Source organism: Bos mutus, chromosome 22 (genome assembly GCF_027580195.1).
Source record: "Bos mutus isolate GX-2022 chromosome 22, NWIPB_WYAK_1.1, whole genome shotgun sequence".
Taxonomy (NCBI): Eukaryota; Metazoa; Chordata; class Mammalia; order Artiodactyla; family Bovidae; genus Bos; species Bos mutus.
The window spans coordinates 66,326,345-66,338,730 of NC_091638.1; the positions used below are offsets into that span (position 1 = coordinate 66,326,345).

At 53.2% G+C, this 12,386-nt stretch overlaps 1 protein-coding gene across 1 annotated transcript; it reads right to left on the reverse strand.

Moving 5' to 3' along the window:
- Positions 1-1,922: 1,922 nt before the first annotated feature.
- On the reverse strand, positions 1,923-4,841 carry LOC102272205 (glutathione S-transferase P). Its single transcript, XM_070360482.1, is given in 8 exon segments — positions 1,923-2,050; positions 2,053-2,191; positions 2,357-2,464; positions 3,254-3,357; positions 3,893-3,980; positions 4,104-4,210; positions 4,484-4,519; positions 4,719-4,841. Coding segments are annotated over 8 exon segments (630 nt in total). The 5' UTR covers positions 4,720-4,841; the 3' UTR covers positions 1,923-2,003.
- Between the last annotated feature and the right edge of the window lie 7,545 nt (positions 4,842-12,386).

The window sequence follows — 12,386 nt, forward strand, 5'->3', positions numbered from 1 at the left end:
ATTAAAGGTCATATATACTGAAGCATTTAGTATGATGCCTGGCATCCAAGGGACTCGATAAGCTTTAACAATTATTATCATTATTTGCAAGGGCAGCTATAGAGGGCTGGGGGACGAATGCCTCTTCAGTTTTGATCCACACTCCCTGAACCCAAAGTCCCCAGCTGGCAGTGCCCATTCAGGCCTCTAGTCAGTTTCCCCAGCCACCCACCCAATGGCACTGCTCTCAGCCATTCTGTGCTCCCAGGCCTCCCCAAGGCATTCCGTCCTGATGCTGGAGCCACACCTGCTCTGACACCACTAATGGCCCCTAAGTAGGGCCTCTGGGTGTGGGATGGGTGCATGCAGGTATTTCTCTGTCAAACCACCATCCCTGCAGCATGCAGGCAGGTCACCTTAGTCACCACACAGAGGCCTCCCCCTGGGCCCTCAGGTGACATTTCCTGGATGTCTCAACCTGTTATGAGTCCTCTCATAAGAAACGAGAAGCTGGGACTTCCTGGTGGTCCAGTGGTTAAAAATCTACCTTCCAAAACAGGAGATGAGGGTTCCATCCCCGGCCTGGGAATAAGAACCCACATGCTGCAGGGCAACTGAGCCCGCAACTTGAGAAAACGTGCGCCACACGGAAGATCCAGCACAGCCAAGGTTTAAAAAAAAATTAATTTAAAAAAGAAATGAGAGGTAGACTTCCTGAGAGGTCAGATTTCCTACTTTGAGCAGGAAGCTCTGATGCTGGGCAAGGCTTCCCGGAGAAGGGTCTTCTCCTCCAGGCTGAACTACAGAGGGCTGCCCATGGCCCCTTCCCTCCAGCCATTCCTGGGAGCCCCGAGAGCCCCAAGCTATTTGCACCCCAATGCCTCCCCACTGTGGACACCCCACAGCCAGCTCACCCAGGCTGGGCTGTTCTCTCTGCCCAGCTAACAAGGATGGGAAGAGAAGGCAGCAGGCAAGCCACCTGGATCACTGTGCTGCTCCCATGCCTGGGATGCACGGGGAAGCAAGGAGAGCCCCACCTGAGCACACGGCTGACCCTCCCACCGCCCCAGCCAGGGCTGCTCTGAGCCACTCAGCTCCTCTCCACATCCCTCCTCTCGGCCAAGGGCCCCTGAGCTCCTGCTGTCCTGCACAGGGGCCCTCTGGCAGGTGGCTGGCTGAGATCAGAAAACATGTTTATTTAAGTGAGCCTGTCTCTCTAGACTGTGTGGACATCCAGGGCAGGGACCATAGTTAATTTCTCTTCCTGTTTTTTTTTTCTTTCCCTCTTTGTTTTTGGAGTTCAGTAAACGCAGACCAACCCAAGGGCTTCAGGAAGACACCGATTATGTTTTGAAAGCGAAAGTGTTAGCTGCTCAGTTGCACGGACTCTTTTCAATCCCAGGGACTGTAGCTCACCAGCCTCCTCTGTCCATAGAATTCTCCAGGCAAGAATAGTGGAGTGGGTTGCCATTCCCTCTTTCAGGGGATCATCCCTACCCAGGGATCAAACCTGGGTCTCCCACATATGAGGCAGATTCTTTCCTGTTTGAGCCACCAGGGAAGCCTGATTGTGTTTTAGGATCCAAGTATCCCGGAGAAGGCAATGGCACCCCACTCCAGTACTCTTGCCTGGAAAATCCCATGGACGGAGGAGCCTGGTAGGCCGCAGTCCATGGGGTCGCTAAGAGTTGGACACGACTGAGCGACTTCACTTTCACTTTTCACTTTCATGCATTGAAGAAGGAAATGGCAACCCACTCCAGTGTTCTTGCCTGGAGAATCCCAGGGACGGGGGAGCCTGATGGGCTGTGGGGTCGCACAGAGTTGGACACGACTGAAGCAACGTAGCAGCAGCATCCCAGCCAGTTGCCCCGGCCCTCCCCAAACCTGAGAGCCCGAGAGGATCAGGGAGGTCCCTGCCAAGAAAACTCAAGGCTCACTGCTTCTCTCTTGGAAGTTTTATTGGTCCTGGGGAAAGGAAGAGCAGGCAGCCCCCTGCCTCACGCAGAGAGTGCCACAAGCCCTCACTGTTTCCCATTGCCGTTGATGGGCCGGTTCATGTGCTCCGGGAGGCCAGGAAGGCCTTGAGCTTGGGCCGGGAGTTGAGACGGGCCACATAGGCTGAGAGCAGGGGGAAGGAGTCCAGACAGCTGGGGGCCAGGACCTGGTGAATCCGAAGCAGGTCCAGCAGGTTGTAGTCCGCAAAGGAGATCTGCAGGGCAGAGCAGGATGGGACTCAGGGGGCGTGGAAGTTGGGGGGCAGGGCGCCCAAGGCAGTCCCCAGCTTTGCTGAACCCATGACTCCCGTGCTGTCTCTGCACGGCTGTGCCATCTGGACAGAGCGGGGTGCAGAAGGGGCGGGGTGGGGCCAGCTCACCTGGTCGCCCACGATGAAGGCCTGGCCACCCTTGTTCTGGGACAGCAGGGTCTCGAAAGGCTTCAGGTGCTGGGGCAGCGCCTTCACATAGTCCTCCTTGCCCGCCTCCTGCCAGAGAGAGGCCACTGGGTATCATCCTCCTGGCCCTGGCATGCTGCCATCCCGTCGCGTCCCGTCCCCGCCCCTGGGGATGAGAGGATGGCCACTCGCCCAGCCCTGCCCTGCTCTCCTCACCTCCCCCCCAGGCTATTGCCACATCCTGTCCATTTCAGAGGCTGAGTCTCCTCTTGTCCAGTCTTGTCATGATCGCTCCCCAGCCTTGCAAAAGCCTCACAGGATCTTTCCAGATCGCACAGACACCGCCCTGCTTAGACCCCCCAAAGCGCATCTCCAAGCCAGCTGGCCGAGGCCTTCAGGAGCGGGCCTGCTGTCCCTCCAGCTCCATTCATCTCCTGACACTCTCATTTGCTCGCACACAGAGGCACACCCTGCCTCTGCGAAACTGCTCCCAAGTGCCCAGATGTGCCCTGCGCCTGCACACTTCGTGCATCCGAAAGTACCAGCATCCCTTCCAGAAGCTCCTCCTTCTGCACCTGCTCCAGGAAGCCCTCCTGACCTCCCCGGGCTGAGGATCAGGGAACCGCCTCTGGCTGGTCGTCTCCTGTCCTAGCACCGCTCTGCAGTGCACTGCTACCTGACCAGTCCCTCCCCCAGGCAGGGAGGCAGAAAGGTGTGTCTGGTCTACAGTGGCTCTTGATTCCCACCCCCCCACCCAGAACCAGAAGCAGCCCCAGGCGGGGATCAGCCAGAGCCACAAGAGGGGGGCAGTATAGGGTGAGAAGGAAAAAGCCCCTTTCTTTCTTTGTCCTCCGTGTCCACCCCGACACCTGCGCTTACGTAGTTGGTGTAAATGAGGGAGACGTATTTGCAGCGAAGGTCCTCTACACCGTCATTCACCATGTCCACCAGGGCCGCCTCCTGCTGGTCCTTCCCATACAGCCCTGGGGTGGCGGGAGAGCAGAGGGCATGAGTGGGAGCCTGAAAGCCACGGCAACATGACCCCCCAGCGCCCTGCAGCCAGGCCATGTGGCTGCCCGTGCCCCTGGGCCAGGCAGGAGGGAGGAGGATGCGCAGGAAGAAAGGGGCTGAGTCCGCGCCCGGAATTCAGGGCAGGTGGCCCCACTCTAAGGCAGGGATCTTCCCAACCCAGGGATCGAACCCAGGTCTCCAGCACTGCAGGTGGATTCTTTACCAGCTGAGCCACAAGGGAAGCCCAAGAATACTAGAGTGGGTAGCCTATCCCTTCGCCAGGGTATCTTCCTGACCCAGGAATGGAACCGGGGTCTCCTGCATTGCAGGTAGATTCTTTACCAACTGAGCTACCCGGGAAGCCCTAGATAATCTCCACACGCCTCCATTCCACAGGGTGGCTGGGCGATTTGATTGACATGGAGGAGGCTCAGCAAGTGCTCAGGAAGGCTGGCTGATGCCTGCCGCCCCAGCCTGGGCTGAGCCACTTGCAGTGCCAGGACTCACCGAGGGTGCGGCCCAGGTGCCGCAGGATGGCATTGGACTGGTACAGCGTGAGGTCTCCGTCCTGGAACTTGGGGAGCTGCCCGTACAGCTGGGGGGACGCACAGCTCTGTCAGAGACACTGAGCTCGGCTGCCCCTCACCCCAGTGTTGCGCCCCCCACCCGCCCCCACAAGGTCCATCCCCTGAGCCGGGGACGGGACAAAAGTACTCACGCAGGAGGCCTTGAGTGGGCCCTGCAGCCAGCTCTGCATGGCTACGACCTCCTCCTTCCAGCTCTGGCCCTGGTCGGCCAGCAGCATGCGCATGGCCTCGCAGCGCCCTGAGGGAGGGGAGGACGGGGCAATGAGGGTGGGCAGTGCCCTGGGCAGGGGCCAAGGGGGCTGGGGACTGCTCGGAAGACCTCACAGCACACGGCGGAGGGGCGGGCCAAGGCCGGGAGGCTAGAAGTACGCTAGCCCGGGCAGCTCCGGGGCCCAGGAAGGAGGCTCGAGTTAGTAGCCACGTGATGCCAGGGAAAAAAACGGGGGTGTGGGCTGCAGCCCTCAACTTCTGGCTCCCCTCCCGCCCCACCCCCACCGTCCCAGGTCCCTACCTTGAACCGGGAAGTAGACGATGGTGTAGGGAGGCACTGCAGGATGCACAAAGAAGCCAGTTAGCGGCGGGAGAGGCCTGTTCCGGGGAAGACGACACCGGCCCGTCCTCCCCGGGGGTTCCATCCCCGGCTCTGGGCGCTCTAGCCCGCCCCCTCGAGAGCCCCACCTGCCCCCCCAAACACCCTGGGCGCCCCCCTCGGAATCCCTGGGAGCCCCAGGCAACGGGGAACTCACTCCTGGAGTCGGGGAAGTCGGTAAAGGTGGCGGCGGCAGCAAAGCTCCAGCGCGCTCGGCGGCGGCCTGAGCCTTATAGCGCTGGGCGCGCCCCGCCCCGCCTCTCCCCGGCCAGGCCCGGCTCGGCTGGCCGGCCCGCCCCCCGTGCTGAGTCACGGCTCTGGCCAGGAGCCGCTGCGCCGCCGCCCCCCGCCCCACCGCTTAATCTCCATCCCCTGGGGGCCCGCAGCTCGCCGGGACCGATTGCTGAACGTCCGCCGGGCTCTGATGGCCGAGGGCTTCCAGAACCCGGAGGGTCCGCGCGGTCCGACCCCTAGTGGGGTCGTAGACCCCAGACACGCAAACCCCTGCGTGTGGACACTTGTTCCACAGACAAAAGGCAGATGCTGCACACAAAGACGGAGACACACCCCTGTGCACCGAAGCGCGCACACCCAGCTCACGCCCTAGGTTGGCTTTTCAGACCCGTGGACCGTTTGGAGGCCACCGTGGGTTTCTTGTATGACTCATGTGCCCTGCTGCCCCTTCCTTACCATTTTTATCTGAATTAATTAATTTAAACATGAATTGGGCTTCCCAGGTGGTGCTAGTGGTAAAGAACCTGCCTGCCAGTCCAGGAGACCCTGGTTCCATCCCTGGGTTGGGAAGATCCCTTGGAGGAGGTCATGACAACCCACTCCAGTATTCTTGCCTGGAGAGTCCCGTGGACAGAGGAGCCTGACAGGCTGCAGTCCATGGGGTCACAGAGTTGGAAAAGACTGAAGCGACTGAGCACACACACAAATTAATTCTCACTTCAGCTCAGATATGCCTGCAGAGGGAACCTGTCTTACTCTCGTAAGTGGAAGCAAGCACCACTTGTGACAAGCACTTAACTGTAAAAACGCGACCCGAGAACGAAATGGTTTTGTAAATCGCAGACAACGGGACACCGTGTGTGTGTGTGTGTGTGTGTGTGTGTGTGTGTGCTCGGTCCTGTCCGACTCCTTGTGACCCCATGGACTGTAGCGCACCAGGCTCTGTGGTGCATTGAATTCTCCAGGCAAGAGTACTGGAGTGAATTGCTATTTCCTTCTCCAGGAGATCTTCCTGACCTAGAGATCAAACTCAGGTCTCCTGCACTGGAGGCACATTCTTTACGGTCTGATCTTCCCTTTTCAAACGTGCCACTAACAAGGTTAGGTGTTTCTGGCACAATAACACCCAGCTGATCAGCGTCCTTCAGTTCCATCAGGATTGAGAGCGATTTTAAAGGATTCCAGGACAAGCATCCAAGCTATTTAACCCCAACCGTCCACCTGGGAGCCCCTTTCCAAGTTGTTCAGGCACTACTCTGGGTCTCCCTTTTGGCAGTGATGGAGAAAGCTTCAGAGAGGGGTGTCCAGGTGGTGTTTCATAAGGACCCCTCCCCTAGAGCTGGCCTGATGCAGAGGAGCCAAGCCCCAGGCAGGACACCTTGGGTTGGGTCCTGGGCAAGTTCTCCAAGCACATCCAGGTGGAAGCTTCTGGACTTGGTGACTGTGTGGGGAAGGAAGCCTTATGGGAGATGGAGAGGGGGACCCAGGAGGAGAGGCAGCCACTGGGAGGACATCCAACATCGTGCTGGACCTGGTGAGTCCAGGTGTTTGTGGGATTGGGGTGGCGGTCGGGGCAGAGGCAGAAAGAAAACCCAGACAGGAGTCAGGAGAACCACATTCCTGCCTAAGGACCAGTGCGCCTCTCCTGACCCCCTTGACATCTCCTGCACCCCGACCCTGCCCCACCCCAGCAGGGATTCTTCAGAGGCCATGCAAAGCTTGAACAATATCGTCAGTATGTAACTTTCTAAGTGGATAATGAAACAATCATTTCCTTATACATCACCACTGGCCCAGGCAGAGGAGGTACAGGCAAGGACAGGCACTGCTCTGAGGCAGTCAGTTCTGGCCCCCGGAAGGGCTGGGCCAAGCCATCAGCACAGTCCTTGGGCCTTAGCACACGCTCCAGGTTCCCACCCGCCAGGGGCCAGCACTTAGAGTCTCTGCTCCTTCTCTACTCACGACCCTCTTCCCTCAGGTCCCACCAATACCGTCTTCATCCCTTAAGGCGCAAAACTCTTTTTCTTCTTTTTCTTCCAGAAGAGCTCCCTTTGCTTATTTGACCTGAGCTAAAAGTCACCTGAAATTTGCCTCCCCCGGTTCTTAACATGCAGTATTCAATGAGCTACAAAGAGCAAAGAAAAACATAAACAGTTGCAATTTTATATCAAAAACAAACTTCCTGCCCATTTCCCTTCCTGCTACACTCTCCCTTTGCAGCATTTTCCACAGCCCTGAGGAGGACCACATGCCCCCACCTGCAAAGACACAGCCACACCCGCACAACCCTTTCACACACATCACACTCAAACACACCTGCACACCCCCACGCACAATGATCGGGACTAGAATCTCACCAGGCACCGCAGAGGCCCCCTCCTCTGGGGTCTCGAGGGCCTGAGAGGGACAGCCAGACCTCAGTCTTCCTGTACAGGCAGGGTGCTTGCTGCTGTTCAGTTGCTCAGTCGTGTCCGACTCTCTGCGGCCCTGTGGACTGCCGCACGCCAGGCTTCCCTGTCCATCACCATCTCCCGGAACTTGCTCAAACTCATGTCCATTGAGTCGGTGATGCCATCCAACCGTCTCATCCTCTGTCGCCCCCTTCCCCTCCTAGGTCTGGGCAATTGAAGTGGGGGGTTGAGGTGGACGAGATTGGGGGGTGACCCTGGCTGGTGTTCCCCGCCCCAACCTGTCCTGCTGTGGCCCCAGCCCCAGACTCTGTCCCTTTCCCACGGTTCTGAGTAGACTTAACTCAATCTCCCTGATTGCCCCTGGGTATACAGGAGCATTTGTCTACCCCTAGTCTCCTTCCCTGTGCCATGTGGATCTTAAGAGATCTCCAGGGTTCGTTTTATTTTTTCAGGCAGGGCTTTATTGGGGCCTCTACCCAGGTTCAATCCCTGGGTCAGGAAGGTCCCCTGGAGGAGGAAATGGCAACCCACTCCAGTGTTCTTGCCTGGAGAATTCCACAGACAGAGGAACCTGGTGGGCTACAGTCCGTGGGATCCCAAAGAGTCTGACACGACTGAGCGACTAATACTTGCAGTTTTATTTCCGGGTAACAGCAAGGGAGATGGAGAACAGAGCAAACCACAGTTCCCCTTGCTCTCTGGCATGTTGTGGGGGCAGTGGTGCTGAGCTTGTTCCTTATATTGAGTGAGGGTAGGAGGGGTGTGTCCAGGGGTCAGGCCGGAGGGCTGGCCTAGGTGTTTTCTCCACTCCTCTGGTGGTTTCCGGGTTCATTTCAACTTGTCTCATCGCTTTCTCCTCCCACGGCGCAGTCGCAGGGCCATCCTGGGCCGTTCCTGCCTGCTGGACCTCAAGGGTGTGTGTGGTGTGTGTGTAGCACGCCTGCTCCTCAGATTCTGGTCCAACGTCACTGCTCGTCTGCTCTGGCTCCGCCCTCCCCCTTTGTGTGCATGTAGTTAGTTCCGTGTTCCCTTTATCCCCACATTTCATTCTGCTGCGTCCCAGGTATGTGAACCCTCGATTTACATAAGTAGCGCCAGGCTGCTGTCCCAAATGGCTGCTCCAGCCCGCCCCAAACCCCAGCTACTCTTCAGATGCATTCCTACCCTTCAGACTCATTCCAGACCCACGTACCCCCAACACGCAGCATCAGCAGCTTTGGAATGTTTGCCAGTCTTATTGGTATAAAGTTGTTCTAAATGGCATCCCTCTTTCCTAGGATCTGCATCATCTCGTCCCATGCACCTTGAATTTTGCTTTCCTCTTCTGTTTTGCCCTTCATATCATGACCATTTTCTATTCGATTTGCTGCCTATTTCTTGTTGATTTGCAGGAGTTTATTCTAGATATCGGGCTTCCCTGGTGGCTCAGACAATAAAGAATCTGCCTGCAATGATGGAGGCATTGGGTTCCCATCTGGGTTGGGAAGATCCCCTGGAGAAGGGAACAGCTACCCACTCCAGTATTCTTCTTGCCTGGAGAATCCCATGGACAGAGGAGCCTGGAGGGGTACAGTCCTTGAGGTCACAAACGTTTCAAGCATCACAAAAACCTTCTCTGTTCAGTCTGTCTCTTCCCTTTGTTCAAGATGTCTTTCTTTAAACAGTGTAATCAGGAGGGGTTTTCTCTGGGGGAGTGGATTGCTTGTGTTTTGTGCTTTTGAAACTTTGTTTAAAAATCCTTTTATTTCTGAATGTTTTTATTTTGTTCTGTGCTGTTTTTAGCTGTGCTGAGCGGCATGCATGCGGGATCTTACTTCCCCAACAAGAGTCGGAACCTGTGCCCTTTGCATTTGAAACATGGAGTCCTAACCACTGGGCCACCAGGGAAGTCCTATTACTGCTTGTTTTAATGACAGGAGAGAATACATGGAACATTTATACTTGTGTGACTTGTAAGAGGCAATATTTACTAGTTAGGTCACACAGCTTGGGGATTAATAATAAAAACAACTTTAAAAAAAAGTCTTTAATTATGGCCCTGGATTACAATAATATGCTCCTATGTTTTCTTTTATTAACTTTGTCAAGTCACTTTCAGATTTACACCGTCAGTCATCAAGAGGCCACCTTGCCTGTACTGTCAGGGAGGAATTCACCTCGCCAACACCATCTACTGAACAATGTACTGACTTACATATTGAGCTCCTGAAGCTGTCGGGTCAGTTCTGCATTCTGTTCTGTGTCTGTTCCTTGGCCAGTGCCATAATTTTTCAAAAAATATTTATTTAGTTACTTTACACATTTGGCTGTGCCAGGTCTTAGTTGAAGCACATGGGACCTTTTGGTTCCAGCTTGTGGCATGCGAACACGTGCGAGCAGCCCAGGATCGAACGCAGGCCCCTGTACTGAGAGCAAGGAGTCTTAGCCACTGGACCACCAGAGAAGTCCCTGTAATTTTTTTTTATTATTATTACTATAACCTTACAGGGCTTCCTTAGTAGCTCAGACAGTACAGAATCTGCAATGCAAGAGACCTGGGTTCAATCCCTGGGTTGGGAAGATCCCCTGGAGGAGGGAATGGCTATCCACTCCAGGATTCTTGTTTGAGAATCCCATGGACAGAGGAGCCTGGAAGCCCACAGTCTGCGGGGTCACAAAGAGTCAGACATGACTGAGTAACTAACACTTTCACGTTCATGGTCTTACAACTCTAGTAAGGAAACACACACACTCCTTTCCTGAGCCCTCCTCTTCTTGGAAGTTTTTCTTAGCTATTTATGAATCTTTATTCATCTATAAAAATGCTTTTGTGAATTTATCAAATTTCTCCAAAATATCCAAATGAATTTTGATTAGGACTACATTACATTTAGAGATGAGTTTGGAGACAACTCACATTACAGTAACTTTGTCATCTTACCCGATATTATTGTCTGAAAGAAAGTGAAACTTAGTCGATCAGTCGTGTCCGATTTTTGCAACCTGTGGGCTGTAGCCCATCAGGTTCCTCTGTCTGTGGAATTCTCCAAGCAAGGATATTGGAGTGGGTTGCCATTCTCTTCTCCAGGGGTTGTTCCCAACCCAGCGATTGAACCCGGGTCTCCTGTTTTACAGACAGATTCTTTACTGCCTGAGCCACTATGGAAGTCCACATGATGGTCTTGTTCTCTGCTTGTTCAGATTCTCTTCTATATCTTTTATTAAAGTTTTCTGCCAAGAGGTTTCAGAGAAGGCAATGGCAACCCACTCCAGTACTCTTACCTGGAAAATCCCGTGGACAGAGGAGCCTGGTAGGCTGCAGTCCATGGGGTCGCTAAGAGAAGGACACAACTGAGTGACTTCACTTTCATTTTCCACTTTCGTGCATTGGAAAAGGAAATGGCAACCCACTCCAGTGTTCTTGCCTGGAAAATCCCAGGGACGGGGGAGCCTGGTGGGCTGCTGTCTAGGGGGTCACACAGAGTCGGACCCGACTGAAGCGACTTAGCAGCAGCAACAGCCAAGAGGTTTTACATATTCTTATATATTCCAGATGGGGCTTCCCAGGTGGCTCAGTGGTAAAGAATCTGTCTGCCAATGCAAGAGGCCTGAGTTCCAGGAAGATCCCCTGGAGAAGGAAATGGCAGCCTTCTCCAGTATTCTTGTCTAGGAAATACCATGGACAGAATAGCCTGGCAGGCTATAGCCCATGGGATTGCGAAGAGTGGGACATGATTTAGCAACTAAACAACAACAAAATATTCTAAATACTTTGTATCTAGCTGCTGTGAATAAAATCTGTTTTTTTAGCTGGGTATCAAAGATGTAGAGAAATTCTAGAAATACTATGATTTTATAGGTTTCTATCTAGCAATATTACTGAAATCTTATTGATTCTAATAGTCTGTTGAGTCCATTCTAAATGAATGCTCACATCATCTGCAAATATGGAGAGTTCTATCTCCTTTTTTCCAATCTGTACAGCTTTAATTTATTTTACTTTCTTTATTTCATTGGCCAGCACCTCCAGAACTATATTAAATATAAATATCTTGCTTTTGATATTAAAGGGACATGTGAGCATGAATGAAGAAGGAAATGTCTTATCTAAAGCCTCCCTTTTCGCATGGCTCGGGGTGACTTTGCCCCTGGTCAGGGTGTCTGAGCCAGGGTTAAGGGCCATTATGCAGAATATCTGCTGTGATTTTTTGGCATGGAAACTGCATCGAGTTCAAGAAATTCTCTTCCATTCCCAATTTAATAAGAATTTGTGTCATAAATAAATAAATCTTATTAAATGCGTTTCCTACATTGCTTAATGTAGTCAGATGGTGTTTCTCCTTTATTTTTATTTGTGTAGAGAATTATACTGATATATTTCTAATGAATTCCTTTTTTGTTTTCTTGTTGTTGTTGTTTAGTTACTAAGCTTTGTCCAACTCTGTTGTGATACCCATGGACTGTAGCACTCCTAGATGATATATTTTTTGAGGCAGTCCGAGCAAGTGTTGAAAAAGAATTTCCAGACGCAGAGTATTGCAGAAAGGAGTGAGTTTATTAAGAACAAATAGCAGAGGTATTGTGGGCACTGTGGGCACAGCGGGTTGACAGCAAAGACCCAGCATAACCAAAAATAAATAAATAAATTTTTTAAAAAGAAGAGTATTTAAAAAAAAGTAAAACGGAGCTGAGACTTCCCTGTGGTCCAATGGCTAGGACTCCTGACTCCCAGCGCAGGAGGTCTGAGTTCCATCCCTGGTCAGGGAACTAGATTCCCACATGCCACAGCTAAGAGTTCACATGCCGTGAACTATCAGACCTGATGCAGCCAAATAAATAAATAAATTCAAATAAAATAAAAGGGAGCTTCTCAGATGTGACTCCAAACACTGTGGTCTGGATAGTTCTGTATCCAGGGCTGCCCTGTATTCTGCAGCTTGCCTCTCAGCACCCCTGTCTTCTACCCATTACGAGCCAGCAGCCTTCCCTGGATGATCAAGAATGTCCCCAGACAGTGCCAGATGTCCCCTGGGGGCGCTCAATCTCCAACAATTGAAAACCACAGGTCCAGAAGGACTTTTCCATCCTCTCCTTGCGCTTCAATTTTAAATGCATCCGGAGCTCCAGCAAGAGGGAGCGCCACGGTTGCACTTTGGATATGTTCTTTAGGGAGATGTTTTCTTCTAAGAAATGCTACGATA